Here is a 26,447-nt window from a genome sequence, read left to right as displayed (position 1 = left end):
GTAGCCCTCTTAAAAATGGCAGTAGGAAGCAACAGCTATCAGTAGAATGTTTAGATGATACTATTTTTTTGATTTCTTGCTTTCCTTTTCTCATAAAAGCCCCCCTTTTGATCAATATTATTATTACAGATTTTATTGTTGTTTTCATTTTAGGAGCTACATTTTATCGAAAACTTCTGATTCTAGGGCTATACATCATGGACTTTCACTACTCTTCACCAACTCTACTAGACAGACATAATAAGTAATCTAGCAGATGGCATGGATTTGTCCCCCGCTCTTCAAAGACTGTGGCTTTGGCACCTTTTTTTGTTGATTCCCACCATTTTTGCTGTACTTTAATCAGTGGTACACATTTATTGGACAGTGGATATGTCAAATGTGAAGGTTTTCACATCCAAATAGTACTGTGCAGTTGTTTTCAAAGCACGCCACGTTTCATGAGCCTGCAAATGAAAGGAAATGAGTCATGTGAAGCACATGGTGTAGCAGTTCATGGTGTAGCTTTTGCACCATTTGTGGAGGCACCGAAATGAACCAGTGTGGTAGAATCTTCTACATGGATGTACCTGACATGACCTGGATCGGTCTACAGTCAGAGGCAGTTTTGTACTCTAAAATGTCAGCATTTCATAAAGAAGGCACAGTCCACCAGCTCATGTAGTTATTTAATTTGTCAAATAAGTAAACGTCTTGCTGTAATAGCTCTAAATGATGCCTGTTCAAGAGAAATGGGGATAAAACAAGATGCACTAATCAAGCTGGTGATTTTCATCAGCAAATGCTGAGCAGAAGCAAGTTCATGCTGGTAGATCATGAAGACTCAGCCAAGCAGGATGAGGATGGGACTGAGGCCACTGTGCAGCAAGGACACTCAGTTCCTACCACTTTACACAACCCTTGTTCCTTATGCTGATGAAAGCCTGATGCATAAGGGAAGAGAAGATGAGTGAACAAGTAATTAATTAATAAACTTGCTTTGTAACTTTAATTCCCGAATTGCTAAATTGAAAGAGGGGAAATAATAGATAATTGAAATTCTTAAATAATTCATTTGTCTTGGAGTTAAAATACCTTCTTCAGTTGGAAAAGTAAACATAGGGGTTGGTGTTTATGCTAGTGGTTAACATGTGTTTTTCAGAGGCCTATGTCAAAATAGTTGGGTTCAGTACCCAGATCTAGTCTTCATCTTTCTGCTATGGCAGACTCTGAGAGGGAGCTGCAGATCTCTCAAGCAATCGGATTCCTGCTGCGCACATGGGAGACCTGCACTGAGTTTCTGGCTCTTTCTATCAGCCTGGCTCAATCCCAGACATAGCAGGCAATTGGGGAGAGGGAACCAACTGATCAGCATTATCTTTCCACCTCTCTTAAAAAGGAAAAGTGAACATGAAATAAAGCAGTCTAATACAAATTTCTCTTTTATTTCTTTCAGGATTGGGGTGAAAAGGAATGGAAAAATGTACAAAGGGTAATCAAAAAAAGGGATTTGAATAATTATCACAGAAGAAAAATATATGTTGAACAGCTAAGACTGAATTAAAATGGAACCACTATTATCCATCTACCCACCCAAACACACAATGATTTATTCAACCTTGACTACTTGGCAATCATTTTATTAGATTTACAGAATAATTACCTTTCCTTGGTAGTTCTAGGTAAGGATCTTGAGCACATGAAACAAACACCTCCATCGAGAGGTGAACATACACATGTGAACAGTATTCACAAGGACAAGAAGGAAGGACAAATGCCCTCCTTGAAAAGGGAAATGCTTCACATGGGAGGTTTCATGTGAGCTCAGTCTTAAACAAAGAGGTGGCATTTGCCAGGCACAATGCATCGCTCAGAGTGGCTAGAGAGAATAAGGTAGGACTAGGCTAATAGTGTGCTAATGACCACCGATGTATTGCCAATTTTAAAAAGCTAGATGGTGATGGACTACTGGGGGGTTTTGTTGTTTCTGTGTTTGTTTATTTGTCTGCTCTTAAAGATTTTTTTTGAAAGTCAGCGTCACAGGGACAGAGGGAGACACAAAGATTATTCTTCCATTCACTGGTCTACACCCAAATAACCTCAAATCCAGGGCTGGGTCAGTCCAAAGTCAGGAGCCTGAAACTTCATCTGGGTCTCCCACGTAAGTAGCAGGGCTCAAAGTACTTGAATCATAATCTTCTGCTTTTCAGGATACTTTAGCAGGAAAGTAGATCAGAATTGGAGTAGTCAGGACTCATACGGATGCTCATATACATGCTGGTATTATAAATGGTGGCCCAACCCACTGTGTTACAATGCTGATCTTGACCATTTCACTCAAATACAAATACAGTACCTGATCAGCCAATGCTTTCCCCCAAGCATTTGGGCTATTATCTGCATCCCAGTAATCTTGCAAATATACGTGTCTTTTGAGACGTAGGAACTGGTTTGCTGAGTCCTCCCATAAAAGTGGTGCTCCGAGTACTCCTGCAATTCAGATCAAGAGCATTGTTGGTTAAGGCAATGGTTTACATCTCAGTGCTTCCTCTTTAAAGCTGTGGTCTCTGGAGGTCTGAGTTTCTGAGAAAGAAACTCTGGAAAAACTAAGCCCTGAGGGAGATGGCTGCTCTTAGACCTTTTGTTATAATGCTGCCACCACTCTGAACTGAATAGAATACAGCACAGCAAGCAATACTATGTAGTGGGTGGACAAAGATGTCAGAGTTTAATATGTCTAGGAGCAAGTGGGCCACCGATTAAGTAGTTAAGTCCTACCACCATGTTGGACACCTGAATTGAATTCCTGGCTGCTAGTCCAGTATCAATTGTTTCTGAAGATTTAAGAATTAACCAGCAACTGGGAGCTCTTGGTTTATTGGTCTGTTTCTATTTCAGATACATATACCTAAAAAAGATTTATTTTATCCCTTTGAAAGTCTGACAGAAAGATTTTTCATCTACTGACCAGTTCCTAACATTGCTGTGACAGCTAGAAACTGGCTTTGCTGAAGCCAGGAGCCCAAAACTCTATCCAGATCTAGCCCATAAAAGGCAGGGGACAAGAACTCAGACCATTTTATTCTGCTTTCCCAGGAACCTTAACAGGGAACGTGACTGGAAGCAGAGCAGGTGGGACTTTAGCAGACATTCCAATGTGGAGTGCTAGCCTGGCAAGCAGTGGCTTGACCCACTGTACTCCAATGTTGGCACTAAAAAAAGATTACTTAAATATTTCTTCTTTTACATACTTGGGATTCCAACTCTACCACACTGTTAGGAAAATCACTTGTTTCTCCAGTTTTTTCTTATATCTAAAGGGCATTAAGAATAACACACATGAAATTGCAATGAGGATTAGATAAATTAATGGTTATCATCACCAATTCAAACTGAGGAATCCATGCTCTTATTATTGCTGTTCCAACCTTAAAAAAATAGAATGTTTTCCAGTTTAAAGTAAACTGCCTTTCTGTCATTTTGGTATATGTGATTATAATCGATTCATCATTTAAATTGAGCTGATTTGTATTTTGCTCCCTCCAATTCTAACATTAAGTGAAAACAGGTGGTGATAAAAAAAATCATCACTTTTGAGATCTTGATTTTTTAAATATTAATAATCTTTTTAATTGTCTACATTGTGTTTGCACTTTTCAAGAAACACAACAATGTTCAGAACTGGAAAGTCAATCAATATGAAAGAACACATTTATGACAAGCCTGTATATTTGGTCACAATGTAACCTATATACCATTTGCAATAAAGGATCATTTACTATAAAATTTAACTACAAATTACATTATATTAGGTATCTGTAGCTTCATCATTAATAGGGCGGATACAGAAAAGTTCTGGATGAATTGGGGTTATAGTGAACTGTAAAATATGGAACTTCCTTCTTCAGTACTTGCAGTTGGTTTGGAATTAAAGGTCAATCGCTGAACACAAAACAAGGTAAAGCATGGTTTTCTTGTGCCGAAGGATTTAGAAGAAAGTATTGTTAGCGAACACTGTGCACTTGGGCATAAGCAGCCATGAGGAAGAGGGCACAAAGCATGAGATGAGGCTCCTACCAACAGCCACGCCACTGAGCAACTGAGTACCCGATGCTTTTGTGCCAGCGAATCCAGCAACTAACTGCATCCTCCATCAACATCTCTCCTGCATTGCCGTAAGAAACACTGAGCCAGAGCTATTCAGCTAAGCTGCTCCCAAATTACTGATCCTGCAATTGAAATAATATTGGTTATCTTGTTCAGTTGTTGCAGTTTGAGGAACTTAGTTATGCGATTATAGATAACTAATACAATGCATCAAAAGTACTTTCCAATGTGAATGGTTGGTAAGTGGTGAGATTAGTGAGACTCCTGGAATACTAAATGCTAGAAGGAATTCGCTCTCGAAACTGCAAACAGTGTTAGAAGTCCCTCACCTCCCTCAACTCAGTCCTTACTTTGATGACAATCATTGGATGGAAAGGTAAGAACTCTTTTCAATCATTGCTGCAAAAATAGGCAGCAAATAATGCTGGCTATTAAGAAATTCACACTGGAATTAAAGCCCAAAGAAAAGCAGAAGCTGAAATGAAGTAGCTGACTAAGGTTCAGGCTTAGCAACTCTCACTTTGCCCATGTGATTAAAAGATGTGTTATAGACACTACCACACACAAGATTAGAAAAACAAGCTGCAGTTCAATTCAAAAGGCTCTCTACTGTCATATCATCAAGTTTCAACTTAATTCTGTAAATCATCAGTGAGAATCCCTGAATGGGAACTGATAGGGCCAGATTTACTCTTAAACATTTTTTTTTTGCTGTGATAAAAGATACATAACATAAACCAGCATTCTAATCATTTTAGAGCATTTAATTCATTGGCATTAAATGCATATACATTCTTGTGCTACCCTCACCACTATCCATTTCCAAATCTACTTAATTTTCCCAAATGAAATTTCTTACTCTCCAAGCTTCTGGGAACCACTGTTTTTTCTATCTTTAGGAGTTTGCCTATTCTAAGTATCTGAAGCAGCAGAATTATGCAGCATTTGTTCTTTATTCACTTAGCATAATATCTTTAGGGCACACTCATATACATATGTCAGTTTTTGATTCTACTTGTAAGGCTCAGGAATACGTGGTGTGTGTGTACTACACTGAGTAGATACATTCACAAGCTTACTTTGAAATATCCTTTTCTCCTTTGTGTAAAGGATGGATGGGAAAAATGAGAACAGAGGGAGGGACCCAAGGATGGGGCTCTTCTACCAACCCAGATGGGTGATAAGTAGGGTCAAATAGGTGAACGACAGTCAGGATAGGAAAACAGGGTCACATGTAACAGAACCAAAGAGAATCTCATTCATGTGCCCAGTGTGGAGCAATCCAGCCTTGAAATTTCTATTTTAGCTCAAGTACACTAATAAGTGACTTTTTAGGTTACCCTTCATTCTTTTCAAAAGTGTCACTCATAAATGTTACCTATTTTATGTTATTATCTTATTAAAAAGTGTTTTTAAAAAACAGAATTACCATGCAAAATGGATCCAGCAAGTTAACAAATAAGAAATATTTCTAAGTAAGTAATGCTTATGGTATAACTCACAGCTAGAAAAAAGTTCTCAGCAATTACTTTACAAAGTCTTATGTAGAATTACACCAAAGTAAAATCAATGTTTAGTACCACAATTATCCTGACACATTGTGTAATAATAAGAAAAAATGGCTGTTACATAAATCTTGACAGTAAGTCACGCTCTAAATACATATCATAGCCATTTTAAGCTCTCATAGTTCTGTCTTTTGAAAATCTTCTATATATTTTCCCATAGAAATTGTTTTACTGATATAGTCTCTTCTACTTCCCTAGGACAAAGCACATATTTTAGCATTATAGATCCAACAGACACCTAATAAATATTAATTGATGGTGATAATAACATCACCCAGAGAGAGACAGAAAGTAGTATTTATTATCCTACATTACAAATGAAAAAATTGATACACAGAGATGAAATGACTCACTCGAGGTCACAGAGTAAGTCAGTGGCAGGGCTGGAAATAAAATGCAAGTAATATAGAAGGACATGCTATTATCCTTTCTGCTTGAGAAGTCTCCCCTCCCTTTTCTATTCTGACTTATCAACCTTGAAAGTTAGAGCAAGGTTAGGGTTTTCAGTTGGTGAGCCGCATGACATTGCTGGCACTGGAAACTGAAGCCCAAGCTTTATTGCTGTGTTGATTCTGGAATGAGTCTCTCTGTCTCTCTCTCTCTCTCTCTCTCTCTTTCTCTCTCTCTCTCTCTCTCTCTCTCTGTGCACATGTGTATCTATATGCTCTAATGCAGGCAATATCAGCCAGGTTAACAATTTTTAAAACTTTCTGGCAATAGTCTATGAACAATAGCATTCTCTGTATAGCTGCTTGCATGGCATCTGTCTTTTCTTCTTCTTTTGTAGTCAGTTTAAATGGGATCTGTCAGTGTTCTATCTAAACATTTCTCAGGTATCCTCTGGCAGAAAATTCTGTGCAGTAAAAATAAGGCAGATGCTTCAGAGTCTGTGGCTCTTTGGGAACACAGATCGCCCCACACAGGTTTGATCCCTAGTCATGCCAATGACCAGCAAGGTCACTCAGCTGTATCTTAGCTTTGTGCCTTCATCTTTTATTCTGTCAAATGAGATTGCATTATACAACCTCTAAGTCTTTTCTAGCTCTGTTTGAAATGGAGTGTATTCATAACAAACAAGTCATTTACCAAAGCCAACTTTCTCTGTGTGGTTTTATGTTATCAGAAGCATGTAGTGTATGCTAAGTGGGTTTAGTTCCAATTGCCTTCAAGGAACTTACAGGCTGAGAAATTCAGCAATGAGACAGACAGAAATAACCGGAAAGGAGGTCAAAAAAGGCCTATCTGACAATGAAAGCAAAGCAAATAATAATGTATTCACATTATACACAAAGAAATGAGCATCCAGCATGGGCTAGAGAGCAGTGTAAGAATCACAGATACAGCATCATCAGAAAGAGGAAACCTCCCTGAAATACAATCAGCCAGAGAAGGGAGAAAAGAATCTCACAGCAGAAAAATGTGTATTCTATATGTTATACACATGAACAGGAAAGAAACACTTGTCAGGCACCTGTACACTAAGTGATCAGATAGCCTAATGTGAAACTTAAAGGCCTAGTCTGCTGGCACATTTTGTTTTATTCCATATAAAGGGAGCTCATTTACAGTAATCACCTGTCCCCCTTTGTCCTATTGCACAATCTGTCTCTAGAGAATGTACTGCCTCATTCAATTTGTAAATCCCAAAAATATAACTCTGCACATTCATTTCAATTCCTCCTGTTTCCTCTTGAAAACAAGTTGCCCTCACAGGGCACACATTTTACTTGGTTTTGCAACCTGCAATTGTAGATTAAATCTGCCAAGTGTTTGGGTCTGGTCACCAAACATTTAGCTCTACCTTAGGGTACATCTTCTATTTAAGCTATGATGACATTTTGTCTTATGTGATCACATTTGGTTTATTTCTTAACTTGATCAAAATCAGGACAAGAAAGGGGTACTATTTGGGGAAGTGGTTCAGAGAATCCAACAATCTTGTCTGAGAGCCTAAGAGATACGGGGAAAAAAGAAGAACACAGATCACAACCTTCAAACCAGCAGGAGCTTGTCATCCTCGGTCAGCCACAGCTATAAATTTCCTCCCTCATGTAATTTTCGATGTATGCATGTCTTTGGGATGAATGAGATGGGATTCAGTGGAAAGAGAAGGCATCAAATGTCTGGCAGGTTCACAGTCTATCCATTTCTAGCTTTTTGCCTGAGGATCTGATAGACACGCTGGTGGTACACTTGGATATTTGGTACTAGAGATGAAGAACAGGATCTTCAGTCCTGGGACTATCATAGTGGCTCAACAGGCTAATTTAACACCAACAATATGGGCCCCAGTTCATGTCCTGGATGTTCCATTTATGACTTGGCTCACTGCTTATCACCCTGGAGGTCAGTGGATGCCAGACCCAAGGAGGCTCTGGCTCCTGGCTTTGGATCAGTTCAGCTCAGGCTGTTGAGGTCCTTTGGGGAGTGAGCCAGCTGATGGAGGAAATTTCTCTCTCTGTCTCTCCTTCTGTAAATCTGCCTTTCAGGTAAAAATAAATCAATATATTTTTTTAAAAAGCCACTTAATTCCTGCCATGAGTTTAAGAATATTTAAGCATGTGATCCTTCAACAAAGCACTCAGCACCCATTATTAAGTATTTAAATAATAACATTACTCACTATTTCTATTACATTGAGTTTCATTTTTACCTTTAATGTACTTCTCTCTCTCTCTGTCTTAAAGATTTATTTATTCTTATTGGAAAGGCAGATATGCAGAAAGAAGAAGAGAAAGAAAGATCTTCTGTCCACTGGTTCACTCCCCAAGTGGCCACAACGGCCCCAGTTAAGCCAATCCAAAGTGAGGAGCCAGGAGTTTCTTCTCAGTCTCCCACGTGGGTGCAAGGTCCAGAGTTTTGGGCCATGATCTACTGCCTTCCCAGGACACAAGCAGTGAGTTGGAACAGAGTGGAGCAGCTGAGATATGAATCAGTACCCATATAGGAACCTGGTACATGCAAGGGGAGGCTTTTGCAGCTAGGCTATTGCACCAGGGCCCCCCCTTTCTCTTTAAAGATGAAATAAGATCCCAGGAAATTATGTACAGATAGAATCCTAAGTCCTGAAATGAGGCATAAGTGGTAACTAAGAATTAAGGAGAAAAGGATTATGAAAACAGAACATACAAACATCTTGGAAATATAACATTTTCAGAAATCACTGTTAATATAAGAGTTTTTTGTCTTTCTGAGAGAAATGTTAACATTCTTTAAAATAAAATTTTTAATGTTGATAATTTTCTTTAAAAGCAGAGGGAAGGGGATTGGGAGGGAGATGGGTAGAGAGACGAAGAGAGGGAAGGAGAAAGGCAATACCACTTTGTTCGTAAGATTCTATCTATAAACTATGTTGACCCTGTTAACATAAAAAAGCATGAATAAAAAGAAAAATCTTGAAAAAATAGTTTTCTTTACATATGTGAAAAGATTTTTTTCAGCTTTCAGCTAGGGTCATTTATGGTAAAAAAGGAACTTTATTTAATACAGTGGACTATCTCATTTTGCTTTACATATTTAAAAATTGGTGAGAAAAAATAAAACAAGAAGCAGAGATGGTATGGGGAGGAGAAAATTGGGTTGTAAGAGAAAATGTGAAGAAGAGAAAGGAATTGAGAAATGGGAGAGATGGATCAAGACATAAAAGGATGGAAGGAGAAAAGGAAGGAAAGTGAGAAAGGATCAAAGATTATTAGGAAAAAGCTATGTGATAAAGCATCAGTGTAGATAGAGGATATTAAAACAGAGAGCAAACAGGTGGCTGGAAGAGAACTGGCAGAGAAGGTGCTGAGCTGCAAGATTGGTTTACAGAATGCTTTCAGAACTAAGTGTCTGATTGACATTACATCTGCTGATATGCAGAGTACTTTAAAAAAGGAAGCAAGGGCTAGTATCAGGTGAATTAGAATTGAAATCTGCGCGAACATGATCTCAATGCACGGACGACATAAGTACTGGCACGCAGAGCCATGTAATTTCCTTGGACGTGCTTTTGGATGTGGGCTGGTTTTTATTAATTTTTTAATTCTGTGGATAGAGAAACTCACAACTCATGAAAGGCAACATTTTATATGGTTCAAGAGTGACTCCTTCTGGGTAACAGCCTAATTGTATAGAAGGGTTTCATATTTTCAACGCTTGCCCATGCTGGCATGTAGCATAAACATCTAGCTTTCCTATGACATGCAGCATGCCTGAGTCTAGACATAAACAATGACTTTTTATAAATAAATCATTTCTTAGTTTATTCTCACAAAGTGCTTACTTGAGAGCTCAATCCTAAGCTCAACGGAGAAAGTTTGGAATAAAATCTTATAAAATAAACTAAAACTCTATCAGATCCTGCCAGGAAGTGTAGGACCAAAGGAATGACTGAAAACACTTTTCTTCCTATAGCTGCAAAGAAGGAAAAAAGAGAAGGAGTGGCAGCAACGGACAGGCTTCATGCTGGAAGATGTGAGCTTGAAAGCTCTTATCAAAACACAAAGCAAAATAAAAAAAAAAATTTCTTCCAGACAAATCGGCATTGGTTACTAACTGAGGAGTGAAAAACAAGAGTTAGAACAATAAAAGAAAGACCAAAGGCAGTTTATTTTTCTCCCTGTCTAAAACCAGAAGTCATACTTGAACTTTACAAACAGATTTGACTGCAGGTCAACAGCATGGGCATGAACCCCTAAATTGTTTCAAGTGTAAATCAGCTCCAGCTGCCACATCAAATCACGAGAACATGACTGTTGAGAAAAACCAAGTCTATTATTTTATTTTAGTAGAAGATAAAGAAAGAACTGCTTTAAAAATACAAACACTAGTGGCCTGGCACGATGGCTCAATTGGCTAATCCACCACCTGCAAGCACAGGGATCCCATATCGGTGCCAATTTGGTTCCTGACTGTTCCATTTCTCATCCAGGTTCCTACTAGTGGCCTGGGAAAGCAGCGTAGGATAGCCTAAAGCCTTGGGACCCTTTTGTCCGTGTGGGAGACCTCAAAGAGGCTCCTGGTTTCAGACTGGTTCAGCTCCAGCTATTGCGGGCCTGTGGGGAGTGAACCAGTGAATGGAAGGTGTTTCTATCTCTTTTTTCTGTAACTCTGTCTTTCCAATAAAAATGAATAAACCTTAAAAAAATCACAAACTTTAGAAACAATCAAAAGGAATGTTTAATGTTCAAGAATTAGCTTACTTAGTGAAATACTTTCAAATATATTTATTTTCTGGGTCCGGTGCTATAGTCTAGCAGCTGAAGTCCTCGCTTTGAACGCGCCGGGATTCCATATGGGCACCGGTTCTAATCCCAGCAGCCCTGCTTCCCATCCAGCTCCCTACTTGCAGCCATGGAAAGCAGTCAAGAGGGCCCAAAGTCTTCGGACCCTGCACCGCTTTGAGACGTGGAAGAAACTTTGGACTCCTGGCTTTGGATTGGCTCATCTCCAGTCACTGCAGTCACTTGGGGAGTGAATCATCGAACGGAAGATCTTCCTCTCTGTCTCTCCTCCTCTCTGTATATCTGCCTTTTCAATAAAAATAATGAATCTTTAAAAATATATATTTATTTATTTTTAGCTTTTCTGTTTATATGAATTTAATCTGTTTGATTTTCAAAACAGCCCTGTTGTGCTGGATCATGTGGAATGTAGTGCGGTTTCTTCCCTATTTGTTCCAATAGGGATTGTCACTGAAAGCCTTTGCTTCTGTCTCGGCTCTGCTCTGTCTTACTGATTGTAATACTGACTCCATTAGTGCAGAAGTGAGAGCTCTTGCCTGTGTTCTGCTGCTTGCTTTGAGTCGCATTGTTGGGGGCAGCAGGAAGTGAGGGTCTTGAGGATGCTTCGTGTGGTAAGAAAAGGAATTTTTGTTTTTAGAACTCCTAGTGCAAACGTGGGATGTGACTGCAACATCCAACTGTGACTAGCTGTATAACTCGTCACTTCCCTAAGCTTTCTGTTTCTTCTTTATGAACTGGAAATCATAGTATCAGTTTTCAGAGTGGTCATGAGAACTGAACCAAAATAATTCACGTCCTGACATGACTTAAAGCAGGAATGAATATTTGTTTATCATAGGAGATAGCAGTCCTTAGCTTAAATATATAAGGAAGGCTTATTTTTCTTTTAAATCAAAGAATGTCACCATAATTCCTGGCTCTCTGGACAGGAAATCATTTTTAATGTGTATAAATTGATACTTTGAAAAGAGAAATCAGTAGGATAACTTTTGAATGTGGTTAATAAGTATAATCACTTGAGTCAGGCCTGTCATCATTTTTGACTACAGCATCCCACTAGGAAAGTGCATCGTGACCTTTCTCCAACCAACCAACATGAGCCAAGTCCTAGAGAAGAGTTTACTTGATAGCTGGTCTACAAATCTTTTCAATTATCTCTGAAAATTAGAGTTTGAGAGAGAGAGAGAGAGAGAGAGAGAGAGATCTTCCATTCATTGGTTCACTTTCCAGATAGCCTCAACCACTGTACTTGGGCTTGTCTGAGCCAGGAACCAGGAGCTTCACCAGGGTCTCTCACATGAGTAGCAGCAGTGTGAGCACTTGGGCCTTTTGGCACCGCTTTTCCCAGGCCACCAGCAGGGATCTGAATCAGAAGTGGAGCAAGTGGGACGCCCACTGGTGCCCTCATGGAAGGCTGGCCCGATAGATGGCAGCTTTACTTGCTATATCACCATGCTGGCTCCTAAAACATCTTTTCAAAATGCTTGTTTTCTTATAATAAAAAGAGCACCAAAGAAATACAGGTGCATAGACTATATTCTTAACAGAAAAAGGAGAAAAATCAACAGAAGGTGATTCAAGCTGTTTCCTACTCTTCAGCTATGTGATCTAGAAAATGACGCTTTTCAGCATAATGAATGCATCTGGTTCTAGAGACTTGAAGCCACCTGATACTTCCTTCCTGAACCTGAAGGACTGACTCAGCAGTACAAATGCTATTTGTTCCTTATTTGTTTCCTATTTATTTCTTTCATGCATTTTAGATGCAGCATAACTTTTTAAATTTTCTTGATTCTTACTTAGTTAGTATAAAGGTTTATTTTTTGACAAAAACATTTTCTATTTGTTGGTTCATAGTCCCCCTTCTTCCCTAAATGTATGCAATAGTCAGGGCTGGGCCAGGGTGAAGCCAGGAGTCAGGAGCTTGATCTGGGTCTCCCCTGTGGATGGCAGAAGCCCAACTGCTTGGGGGCAGTTTTTGCTGCTTTCTCAAGCCATTGACAGGGAGCTGTATCAGAAGTGGAGCACCCAGCACGAGTACTGGTGTCCATATGGGATGCCAGTGTCACAGGTGACAGCTTTGCCTGATAAACCATGTCAATCCCTTTAAATTTTTTAAGCGAAGTCAGTCCAATCAGTTGTCTTTATTGGTAGACTTATTGGCCACTTCAACAGGGGTTCAAGTGTCTCCAAACTTGTTTTAGAAAATATTTTGTTTCTTTTTAAAAATATTTTTCTGTTGGGAAAATCTTGTTTCTTGACAGAATTTACAGAATTGTTTTCCTTTATAAGATTTGTTTGTATGCAACATTCACAAATAAATGTAAACCAGACACATTACTCAGACTTCGTAAGAATCCAACTCATCCCCTCTAATGTCAACTGTACGGCACAGCCGTCAAGACAAAGCGTTAGCCTAAAGGGTTATAAGCACATGACTGTAATTCACAGTGTATTCTCAGATATTCAAACCTAGTTGGCCTCACTTTGTTCATCTGGAAAAGTGAGCTATCACTGCACATGACTCTGTATGCCTTGATGATACTGCCTGCAACTCGACTAAAAATTTTTCAGTCATTATGACTCGAATGCAAGATACAGCATTTGTGAAAGCTGCCTACAATTATTTCTGTGCTTAGGTATTAAAAACAAATCACACATGGGCCTGGCGGCGTGGCCTAGCGGCTAAAGTCCTCGCCTTGAAAGCCCTGGGATCCCATATGGGCGCCGGTTCTAATCCCGGCAGCTCCACTTCCCATCCAGCTCCCTGCTTGTGGCCTGGGAAAGCAGTTGAGGACGGCCCAATGCATTGGGACCCTGCACCCGCGTGGGATACCCGGAAGAGGTTCCAGGTTCCCAGCTTCGGATCGGCGCGCACCGGCCCGTTGCGGCTCACTTGGGGAGTGAATCATCGGACAGAAGATCTTCCTCTCTGTCTCTCCTCTGTGTATATCTGGCTGTAATAAAATGAATAAATCTTTAAAAAAAAAAACAAATCACACACTCATTTATTTCTCTTTTTCTTCTATGTATCATCAGTTGTCTATAACAACCTTCTATAGGGTAACTTAATGCAAAATACCTTTTTTTGCTTGATTCTCAAGCATTTCAAAGAAGCAGTAATTTACCTTGATTTAAGCATTTTTATCAGAAATATTAATAAACTACAGAATTTTAACTGTGAACATGCTTATCCCTTTGTAAGTATTTTCAGATTTTGCTATATAAAAACCAATGACCTCTCAGTTCAATACTATATAAGCCATTGAGTTACTGGGTCAATCTGACAGCAAATCACCTGGCCTCTGATGGATTTCTTCATCTCTTCATCTGCCTTTCAAACACCACTTTGAGCTACAGTCTGACCTAAAGGTTAATGAATTCATTCTCCCAAAGTATTTGAGGTCTGCATTTAATGGTATTATGTAAGTATTATAGTTTCTGAAAAATATTTAAAATTTTTCTTTGTACAAGAAAACCATGGTATTTCCTTGGTGGAAGCAATTGAATAGACTTCTTAGCAATAGTAATATGTTAATATGTAAATACATGGTTAGGAATAAAATGGCCACACACAGCATGCCCCAAATCCTGACTTGACACAATAGTTAGCTTCCTGAAACAATCCGGAATGGGTTTACAGATAAAATATACTTGTTCATTTCTTGAAAAAGCCAAAAGAAGGTAAGAACCTGACAGCTGTAAAACACCAAATAAACAAAAAAGAAATAAACTCTTACCAACAAGTAATGTAGAGCACAGGGCTACTTGAAGCATTTTACAGGTCATGATCCTATTTTAGAAGGCAAAATTATTTATTTTAATTTATCCTGGGCAATGCGTTGGGGCGAACCAGACACTATAGGTGTAGGAAGCCTCTGCTGCTGACTTGGGGAGAGCCAGGTCTGTGAAGCCAGGGAGGTTCTTGCTTGAGGCGGTTTTTTATATACCTCCAGCCTTTTTACCCTTTGGACTTTTTGAACTGACTTTTTACTGGTTGTTCTTATATGAGCTGTTTGTTTATTTACTACTTTTACCTTCCAAACAGACTAACACATGTTAATGTTAAAAAAAAAAAAAGGTAAGGAAATGCTATGGTTTATACATTCCTGGTAGAAATGTAACAGCATGATCACTTTGGAAACAGTTTGAAAGTTTCTTAAAAATCAGATCATCCAATAATTGTTCAACCCAGCAGTTACTATTTGAAAGATAAATACAGCTTATGTTATATGAAAATGCAAATAGCAGTGTTTATAGCATCTTCCTTAGTGATAGGAGTAATAGGCAAACATTGAAAGACATCTAAAACATAGCTAGAATCAAACACAACTGAATCCTCAAGCTTATCCATCTAACATGATTCTGGAGGTGAAACCACTGTCGTTATAGATCTGTTAAGTCCACCTTACTCTGAATTTTGTGGAGAAGTTCAAATTTGCTATTTAGAGAAAACCAAGGAAAATACTCTAAGAAAGAAAAAAACTCTTGACAGCCATGTGGATGGACCAATAGAAAAACTTATCTTCTCTCTTATATTATTTAATTTGACATGTCTGTGAAAGCTACTTCCTGTCTGCCATTTCTGCCACAAAATGGTCATAAGCGAATTAGTTTAAGTAAAATATATAATGCGAGTACAATATAATTGTAGCTATTCTGTGAATTTTATACTCTTTGATTAATTTAGTGATCACAATAATTTTATGGAGAAGGTGTTAGCATTATTTTATAGGTGAGTGAATCTGAACTCAGAGAGGTTTCACAATTTTTCCAGAAAGCATTGCAGAGCACCATTTTGCAGTAACAGAGGGACTGCACATGCTGGTAAGCTAAATTGTTTGTGGCCCTAATTGGGCCCACAAGTGAGGGTTGCCTGGACAACTCAATTTCATGGGGGGAAGTATGGACCGATACAATCATCTTCATGGGCCAAAAAATGTTGTCTTTCCAGGAAAATAAAGGATTCCCTGATCCTCCAAATAAGATTTGGCTACTGTCTCTTACCTCTGAACACTGTTAGTTGTAAGGCCATATTTCCTTGCATAGTGGTTATATACACACTTGTTAGTATTCCTGAGTAGTTCATAAGGCTGCTTCTGTATCTTACTGCTATTGTATACTGTCATGTCTCCCATGCATTAGCCCTTAATCAATGTTACTGAATTTAATTGCATCAACTGCGCATATTGAATTAAACTACATTATATTCAGCATGTATTTTCCTGCTCTGCCACTATCAGTTTGCAGTTTGTAATCAATTAGCTGCAGAAAAAAAAAAACATAACATAGCAATTTTGTTTTTTTATGGTGAAATTAGGTTTAACTGGTTTTCCCAAGAACTTGTCTCTTCCTGTGATCTTTGAAAGGATAAAGTTGAAATCCATGACATTGTAGGAATGGGTAATGAAAGAGAATCTATTGTCAATTGTCCAGGTATATTTAACAGTTTCGTTGGGAGTCCTTCTGTACTCAGGAGTAGAAATGTATGCAGTGCTTCTTCATCTCCCGGTACTCCAGTCTTCATTATTCAGTTGGCTTTTTGGGAATATGTTTATATAATTATTCACCTATATATCTGCTTTCTATTTTGCATGAAGGTTTCCTTATATCAGAGATAACATATGCTATTAATCGCAGAATTTTGGAATTGTTTGACTGCAACTAAATATTGTATTAATATAGGGTAAAATGGTGGTGAATGGCAGGGGGAAATGGAGAAGGGGAAAAATAAGGGATGCCCTATACCTATAAAACTATATCATAGAAAATAATAACAATTAAAAAACGAAAAAAAAATCCATGAAAGTTGGCAATCTAAATTACAGAAGCATTGATGCATTCTTTAAGATGCAATGGTAATATTTATAAACTACAGAAAGATCCAGTGACATGAATTTATGCAGCTCATCAGTGGAGTCTGTTTACAACTATGATGCTTTATGCTTGGAAGTCATTACGCTCAAGTACAGACCTTGAAACCTCCCACAGTCTTTTCCATATAAATGAAATGTAAATAGTAGGAAAAAAGCATATGAAATTAGATCCAATATGGTTAAAATATTTTTTGCAGAAGAAAAAAATAAAGAAATGAGGAGCTAGTACAACTTAGTTTCTGCTGAGTCATGCCACCTGTGCAACAAGGCCTAATAAAGTGTTGATTTGTAGATTCTGATAAGAAGTGATCAAGGACAAGGTGCGCTCTGGCCTGAGTCGAAGATATCATTGGCCTCAGTGAAAGTGGCTGCAGAAGAACATATTTTTAAAAAGGATTTGCTTTTATTTTTATTTGAAAGATAGAGTTACAGAGAGAGAGAAGGCAAGTGAGAGAGAGAAAAAAATTCTTTCATCTGCTGACTCTCTCCAAATGGACACAATGGCCAGAGCCAAGTTGATCAAAAGCTAACAGCTTCTTCTAGGTCTCACCCATGGATTCAAGGGCCCAAGGCTTTGGGTCATTCTCTGCTGCTTTCCCAGGCCACAAGCAGGGAGTTGGATCAGAAGTGGAAGAGTTGAGACATCCTCTGGTGCCCATACGGGATGCTGGCACCACACAGAAGCTTAGACTGCAACTCCACAGGGTTAGCTCTGGGAGGACATAGTAATACTATACCAAACGTGGTATTCAATTTTAAACTGCATTAATCCTCTCAAAAATAAATCGGTGACGGCTCTTGTTTTCGTGAAATTACTTTAGATTCTTAGAGAGTTGCTACAAGAGAACAGAATTTTCCCATAGTACCTGGTAAAGGAGAAACTTTATCGTAAAAATTTGTTTGCTTATTTAGTTGAGAAGATAGAAGCAGAAATAGAGAGGCAAAGTATCAGAGGAAGGGAGGGAGTAAGAGAGGGAGAAAAACAGAGAGAGACAGAGAGCTTTCTACTGATTCTCATCTCAAATGCCCACAATAGAGAAAGGCAGGGTCAGGTTGAATCTAGTAAAACCTTATTCAAGTCTCCCATACAAGTGTTAAAGACTCAATGAATTGAGCCATCACCAACTGCTCTAAGATGCCAAACAGCAGAAAAGTAAAAATAAGAATGACGCCGGGTTCAAACCCAGACATCCTAATGTAGTATGTGGGCATCCAACCCGGTCTCCTAACTACTAGGGCAAATGTCTGTCCCCAGGAGTAATTGTCAAGCTGATTTAAAAATTACTTATTTTTATTGGAAAGACAAATATACAGAGAGGAGGAGAGACAGAAAGGAAGATCTCTGTCCTCTGATTCACTCCCCAAGCGGCCGCAATGGCTGAAACTGAGCTGATCTAAAGTCAGGAACCTGGAGCTGCTTCTGGGTCTCCCACATGGGTGCAGGATTCCAAGGCTTTGAGTCTTCATTGACTGCTTTCTGGGCCCTCAAGCTGGTTTTTACTACAGATACAGGTTTGCTGTAATTTTGATTCTGAGCAAAATGCCATCATCAGGTTAAACTACTTATAGGTGCCATTTCCTTCCAAGAATTAAAGCAATATTCAATTGTACCTGAGGCTATTGATTGACATTTAGGGTGAGAATGATATGGCAAACACATCTCAAGAATGGATATTGGTCTTACAAAATTTCAACAATATGCAGAACACAATTCTGTATAGAGGCACCAGATATGGTAATTGGTTTAATCAAGAGCTGTTTTTGAGTTTCCATGTGAAATATGGTTTTGCTTTGCAAGCAAAAGCTCTTGTTTCTTTCTGCTCTCAACTGTGAATAAATTGAAGAATTGTTAAGGAAAAAAAAGGTACATCATTTCTTTAACTTTTCATCTTAATTCAAGTACCTTGTAATCCCTCGTACCTTCATGTCTGTCAAGACGTCGCTGCTATCATAGTGATATGGAGTCACGCAGCCACCAGATATTAAAACAGGAAACTGGGGAGCTAGTATTGTGGTGTAGAAATGTGAGCCACAGCTTGCAACACCAGCATCTCATATTGAAATGCTGGTTGAAATCCCAGCTACTCCGTTTGTAAAATAATTTCCAGCTAATGCATCCTGGGAGGCAGTGGATTATATTTCAAGTGTTTAAGCACCTGCCACCCATTCGGAGAGATGCAGATGGAACTCTGGGTTCCTTGTTTCCATGTAGCCCATCCCCGGCTGTGAGAATTTGAGGAGTTGAATAAGCAGATGGTATATCTTTTACTCTGCCTTTGAAATGTAACTTTAACAAAGCAGTAAGAGGTGGGTTAATTTGGAGAATGCAGCTAAAATTTAGGAGAAATGTATTCTGCCCTTGTTTTACTTTAAACATTTACTGCGGTCAGAGATGCCTTAGCTTTGATGTTGTTTAGAAATCTAGTTTAATGACTTGAGTAACAGTTACCCCTTTTTATGGACACAGGCAGTTCAGAGTTGTAGGGCTGACTAGGGAAGGGGGTCTATCATGGTGGAGAAGCACCAACAACCCCCCCCACCCCCAAAGCAGTTTTCCCACTCCCACACCCAGATACGGTGCAGAGCTTTCCAGGATTGGCTGAACACAAAGTCCATTATGACCTGTAAATAACTTTCTCATTCACAAAAACCTGATCCACACTCTACTTGCCAGTCCAGCACCTATATCAACCTCAAACTACCCTTGAAGGCACCGACTCCATTGACCCAATGCATCTCCTTGAACCAGTGAACCTCGCCAGGAAGTGTGGTTAATAAAGACCCTGTGTCATCTCTACTCAACATTATGATCACACAGTCTTTGATGAAACGTTTGTTTAATCCCACTATATCCCTTGGGTTGGGAAGATGAGGGTTTCACATCATGTGGAGGACAGACTGACATCTTCAGGTATCAATACCAAAATAGAATGAATGAAGCGTAAGAAAGAATCTCAGAATTGGAAGACATTTCTTGTCACTAGGGGGAAACAAACAAAAAGCTGGAGGCAGAGCTGGGTCAAGCTAAAAAAACATATTCAAGAATTGAAAGACACTATTAAAAGGCCAAATGTAAGAGTTATGGGAGTCCCAGAAAGTGCAGAATGAGAATCTGGGTTTAAAGATGCATTTAATGAAATAATAAGAGAAAATTTCCCTGTTCTAGAGAAAGAATTGGGAAACAACATCCAGGAGGGGCACTGAACTCCCAACAGGCTTAATTAAAAATGATCTTCACCAAGACACATGATAATCAAGCTCTCCTCAATCAAACATAAGGAAGAGATCTTTAAATGTGCACATGAAAGAAATCAACTGACATATAAAGGAATGCCAATTAAACTCACAGGAGACCTCTCACAGGAAACTCTACAGGCAAGAAGAGAATGGAGCAACCTATTCCAGATTCTAAAAGAAAAAATTGTTGGCCCAGAATAATGTATGCAGCAAAGTTTTCTTTTTTCCTTGAAAATGAAATAAAATTCTTCCACAGTAAAGAAAATTTGAAAGAATATGCCTCTTCTAAACTTGCCTTACAAATGATATTGAAAGACGTTTTCTTGACAAAGAGGAATAGCATCCACCAATACCAAAGGCAAATGTAAAGAACATCCCAGTAAAATAACAACAGAAGATTAAATCAATGCACAACCTGTTGCTAAAATGACAGGACAAAGTTACCACCCATTCATTTCAACCCTGAATGTAAATGGCTTAAACTCATCAATCAAATGTCAGATTAGTAGATTAGATTAAAGAAATAAAATCCATCTATCTGTTGCCTACAGGAGACATATCTCACAAAGATCAGTAGAAACTATGTCTCATGGATTTTACTGTTTTTGTTTTTATTTTCATTTCTTCATAACAGTTTTTTCTCATTAAATTCTTCACTGACTCATAGATCATACAGTAGCATCACTTTTTTTCAAGAAGGTTCTTGATTTTCCTTTTCATTTTTTTTTCAGTGATACATTAGTCATTCAGTAGCATGTTATTTAACTTCATGGCATTGTAAATTTCTGTTTTTCTCCCCGTTGTTGATTTTGTGTTGTGGCTTTTCATTTAAGGGGATGCATAGTAACTGTGTAATGGAGACTATCATATCCAGATGTGAGGATGCAATGCAGTATGCATCTCTACTTCCAGGTCAAAGGCAGAATTTAAGTGAATCTGTTAACTATGTCTTGATAATAGGATGCTGAACTCTGCTGTTGTCGACCCCCGCAGTGATGACTGCTTATGAACTCAGTGCGGGTGGGTGGAGGGGATTTGGTCAGGTGGTAAGGGAAATCCCAGAGCCTATGGAACTGTATCATAAAATGATAATAACAATTTTAAAAAAGAAGTAGAAAGAAAAAAATGGTTCTCACAGAATCACTCACACAGCTTTTTGATTCCGCCAGGCATTTTCCTCATTACACACTGAATAATTGATCGCTGACATACGTGACGCTTATTGCGCGTCAGCAATGTACCAGGAGTTGACAGATCACAGAACTATCACGGGGCCCTGCCCAATTGGCTCGCTGTCAGAATGCAGTCTGTCATTTACTAAGTTGTCCGCACTTCACTGAGCTGAAAGCAAAGAAAACATCTCTGGAAATTCACCGAAGCAGTGAAAGAGGCCAGATTTTCTCTGCAGGTAGCTCTCTGGGCATTAGTATTAGTGCCACAGGGAAGCAATCTGTTCCCACGGCTGTAGTAATCTCAGAAGATAAAGCTGATATTTTAGAATAGATTCGCAGTAGAAGCTGTTCTATCATTTTTTGATGCGTTTTCTGTTACAACCTGTAATTGAGCCCTCACCAGTGTGGTTTTCTCAGGACCAAAGTGTAAGTGCATGTGCTCCAACCTAATGCGTACAACAACAACTGTTGGATTCTAGCTGCAAAGGATTCAACGTGTTGCTGAAAATTTGTGGGTCCTTGAAGAAAAGATGGAGGGCTTGATCAAATTGTTGAATCAAATTGTTTCTATGGGAAAATGGATAATAATATGAGTACTGAGTACCTTTTGGATTCACAGTGGTTTTCATCTGCAGAGGTTGGATACAAAAGGAAGGAAGTACTGCTTTGGCGTAGTGATCTCCACTTTGAATTAACTACTCTTTGTAGTAGGCGGATCTCTAGCAGTGGGAATCATTTAGGTAATGGAATAATTAATTAATTTCCACAGGCAACAGAAACAGCAACACAATTCACCAATTCTGTTTCATCTAGCAATGGGAGGAACAAGTGGGAGATTAGAAAGAGACAGATTTGGGTGGGGAGAATCCAAGTACCTATGAAACTGTGTTACATAATACAATGTAATTAATGAATTAAAAATTAAAAAAAATAAAAAAAAAATAAAAAGAAAGAGACAGATATTCTTCTTCCCAAGAAAGAGAGACTAAGAGAGGCTAGTTGCACAAAAGGCTGCACTTGCAGAAAGCCACTGTGGGAAAGATTCACTCTACTAGAGGTAGGGATACTTTTTTCTGCCAAGGACCATTTGGATAGTTTTATTATTTGCAGGCCATATAAAATTATCAACGTAATAATTAGCCTTCTTCTGAATTATTGAATTTCAAATTCTTATCTGCAGTTGCTTTGATGGGGGTTAGACTAAGCGATTTAATATTATACAGCCTATAGCTTAGATGTAGCCTACCTCTGCATAAACCAACAAATTGCTCTCTGTCCCCAATTTCCCTATTCTGTGCAAAACTGAATGATTTATGGTAAAAGATGTGGAGTTTGAAAGACTAATAAATGCTGTGGACTCTCTAATCCTTACTCATGCCCTTCCTATCAAAGTCTGGAGGCGTTTTTTTTTTTTTTTTTTTTTTTTTTTTTTAAACTTGATTCAATAATTTCTAGTACCATGTTGTGTTATCTCTGAGTAGACTCAGGAAAATGCTCCATTATAAACTGCCATGCTAGCATGAAGTCTAAGGGTAAATCCTGGATTGTGCACCCAGCCACAGTGTCATGGAAGCTGGGAACAGCCTGCAAAAAACCATGAACTCCAAGAGCTGGTAGCTTGCAGTGTTCCATTTGGGGAGTTGCAATGAACTACTTCCACATTCAGACCACACTCAGTAATTCTCTGCCACACCTGGTGATTTTTCTCAGCAGTATCTGTGGAATGAAAGGCTTTATATCTTGTTGAAGAAATTTCAGGCTTCAAATAAAAAGATGGGTGTGATAAAAAGAGGACTACCAGTAAAGGATCACTGATACATCTTTCTAAGTTTATTTCTCTTGCATGTTGGACTGTTCTCACTACAGTACTGTCATATGATATTCACAGTGGAAAGAAGATAAATTAAACTCAGTAATGTATCAAATAAAATAAAAAAACTCTAAAATGTTGCACAACTTTTGTTACTCATGTAACTGTTTTAAGTTTCTCTTACTACAGTATTTTTAAATTTACTTCAAATGATCAAAATGGATATGATAATGAGAGATACAGTGAAAAATTATAAAATGAACAAATTTTAAATTAGAAACAAAGGTTTATCTGAACGTCTACGTGTACTAGGCAATTTCTGAATATTGTTGCGGGATGATATGATGGGAAGGTAAACAACTGGAGGTGAATGAAGCTTCCAGTATGAAAATTGCATGTGGGAGAACATGCAGACAGTTGGATTCAAGGTATGCAATTTGAGTTGGAAAGGAAGCATCAGAGGCCGTTCTTGCCACATCAGGAAAAAGGAAAAAAGGCACTTAACTTCTTTGGATTACTAGTGATTCATTGCATGTCTGTAAGTGCTAAGCTCAAAGGGCAAGTCTTACTTACATGTGTGAGGGTTTTTCCCACCTTTGAACTTCAACAACGATTTTTATTGCATTATATCCCAAAGTTCAATGTGTCTCATTTTATACTTTACAATCTAATAGTGCACTCAAGTCGGCTACTTGCAAAGGTTCTTAAAAGGGTTTTACTGAAACAAGGGGAATTCAAGTTGGAGAGGGATTTGGATGCATTCTTTTTCCTTTATTTTCCGCAGACAAATCCGAGGAAATACAATTACTGAAAAGACTATCTTGCTTTTTCAGGCCCACGCTGGGGCATAATTCTTGTAAGCCAGCTGAATTGACATAAAGCCTCAATTTAGAAATTGAGCATCAATATCTAAGTGGGGGTTCCATGGAGCAGATTTCTTTATACTTTTATCAGAGGTCAGTCTTCAAAAATACTCTGATTCACAAAATTTCCATATCCCTATCCATTAACCTACAGTGGTCTCTGCTTCCTGGTGTTTTTAACTGGCCTAATCTCACCTTGTGAGAAAGGCGATTCTTTGCTTCTGATTTCAGATGTACACGACGCTTAATTTCTTAACACTTTCTGTAACTCAAAATTAGAATTTATTGAAAAAATGACAATCTGTTGTTAGTTAATTCCAAATAAAGATAGAAAACATCTTTTATTTAAACTGCATTGACATTTTTGTTCTTCTTTTAAAGAACTACTTATATAAAGAGGTCAGATTTCATGTATTTCACATATACATTTTAATCGAGAAACAATACTTCCCACCTTCTTGCCTCTTTCCTTTCTCTCTTTTCCTTTTTTCTTTTAACATCTGCAAAAATATACTTCATTTACTTTATAGTCACAGGTTTAATATTCAACTAAATAATTAAAAAGTAGAAAGCAACCAGCTCATTGTTTCACGGGAACGTAGACAAAGGTTATAAGCAGTAATCAAATTTCAGGGTGTCAGTTTCATATTTAAACAATACTTTTTTGTGTTCTACTATGACAAATCAAAGAAAGCATTTGATATTTGTCTTTCTGGTCTGGCTTATTTAACTAAGCATTATGGTCTGCAGCTGTATCCATTTTGTTGGAAAAGGTAGGATTTCATTGGTTTTTATAGCTGAGTAGTATTCCCTTTTGTGTCTATATAATATCTTTTGCTTATCATCCATTAATGGAAATCTGAGAATTTTCCTCTTCTTCGGTGTATTACAAAATGATAAGTGCTGCTGTGACAAAAATGGACTCCTTTTCTTCTACCTCTCAACATTCTTCTTTTTGTGTGTGGCTTGCTCAGAACTATCGACAGCAATACCATCTGCCTGGGATTTAAAGCATAGAGACAAGTATTGGCTTTTAACCCAGACCCCAGAACTCAATTTAGTCACTCCAACCTGGATTTCTCTCCTGAACTCACTAGGTTTTGTTGATCTTATTTTGAAATGCGTTCTCCTTAAACTTTTGTTTAACAGTGAAAATGCAACATCACTGTAACTGAAAAAATATATCAATGCATACATTATAAGGAGAAATATTTGTAGAGAAGCTCTTGGAGAATAATTAAAATGATCCAGAATTATATAGATCGAAGGCAAAATCACATACATAGAAACTACAAAGAAACTGCTAACATCACAGACAATACAAAGAGGGAAATAATGCAAAAATGGGTGGAATAAAATATCTGAGAAAATGATAATATCCTTTCATAAACAATAGTTGGGCTTTTAAAAAATGTTATGATTCAATTCCATAGGCTCTGGGTTTTATATTCCTGCTGTCCAAATTCGCCTGTATTATCATAATACACACAAACAATCCTAAGCCCATCATTCTGTTATTTAAGTGTATCCTGACAGAATAGGTATGGACAATGGCAGAGAGTCCAGGATCCTATTGGCAAAATATACTTAATAGTTTTATTGCGGATCCTTAAACTTCTTAACTCTAGAATTCAGCCCTGTCTCCTGCTTCTAGCTGAAAAAGACTCCGAGAAGTAACAGGTAGTGAGGAACCTGAATAACTGAGTTCTTGCCAGCGAGGTGGGAAACAGTTCACAGATTCAGCAGTGCCCAGCACTGGCCATTGCAGACATCTCATTGAGTGTATCAGCAAATGACAACTCTCTATATAGCTCTAATTAGAAAACAAAAACAAAAACAAGCAAACAAAAAAAAACCCACCCAATAATTAAAAATAAATCTATCAGTATGGTAGAAATGGCATAGTGCCTCCCTTAGTCTCCATTTGCTTTCTTTCCAATCTGTCTTATTAGAAACATAGGAGACCAATTGTTGTGACCTAGAGCTAAGACACTGCTAGCAATGCCTGCATCCCATACGGGTACCTGTTGGAGATCTGGCCGAACCATTTCCAATCCAGTTCCCCAATGATGGCCTGGGATAACCACCGAAGGAGGGACCCAAGTTCTAGGGCTCCTGCACCCACATGGGAAATCCAGACAAAGTTTCAGACTCCTGTTTTGGCCTGACACAGCCCTGGCTGTTGTGACAATTTTAAGAGTGAACCCATGGATGGAAGTTTTTTGTTTCCTTCTCTCTCCTTACAAGTCTTTCAAATAATCTAATTTTTTTTATAGGAACATTGAGAAACTAGAAACTATGCTTAGATTCCATAACAGTGTAGCTTTGGATATGAAAGAGTCTGAACTGTCTCCTCTTTAACCTTCTCTCATCCCTCCTCCTTTTTAAATGACTAATTTATTTGTCAAACAGAGTGACAGAAAGGCAGTGACAGACAGAGATTGTCTGTCCACTAGCTCATTTCCCAGTCACTGAGGGTGAGGCCTTGGTGTTCTTCGGCTGAAAAACCACCAGAGACAAGGTGGTGTTAACATACATATATTCAGCACAAGTTCCAAGTTTATAAAGGTTAAGGAAGGGGAGGGCAGGAGGGCATCTTCCGGCAGTCTC

At 38.4% G+C, this 26,447-nt stretch overlaps 1 protein-coding gene across 1 annotated transcript; it reads right to left on the bottom strand.

The window, feature by feature from the left end:
• Nucleotides 1-202: 202 nt before the first annotated feature.
• On the bottom strand, nt 203-14,770 carry C3H3orf85 (chromosome 3 C3orf85 homolog). The gene is made up of 3 exons (XM_058661282.1): nt 14,620-14,770; nt 2,336-2,469; nt 203-446 (listed from the first exon to the last, which is right to left on the bottom strand). Exons 1-3 carry the CDS (start codon nt 14,666-14,668, stop codon nt 357-359), a joined length of 273 nt encoding a protein of 90 aa, XP_058517265.1. The 5' UTR covers nt 14,669-14,770; the 3' UTR covers nt 203-356.
• Nucleotides 14,771-26,447: the final 11,677 nt, after the last annotated feature.

Source organism: Ochotona princeps, chromosome 3 (genome assembly GCF_030435755.1).
Source record: "Ochotona princeps isolate mOchPri1 chromosome 3, mOchPri1.hap1, whole genome shotgun sequence".
NCBI classification, from domain to species: Eukaryota; Metazoa; Chordata; class Mammalia; order Lagomorpha; family Ochotonidae; genus Ochotona; species Ochotona princeps.
Note: the sequence above shows the minus strand (reverse complement) of the source record. Positions and strands in the feature narration are given on the sequence as shown.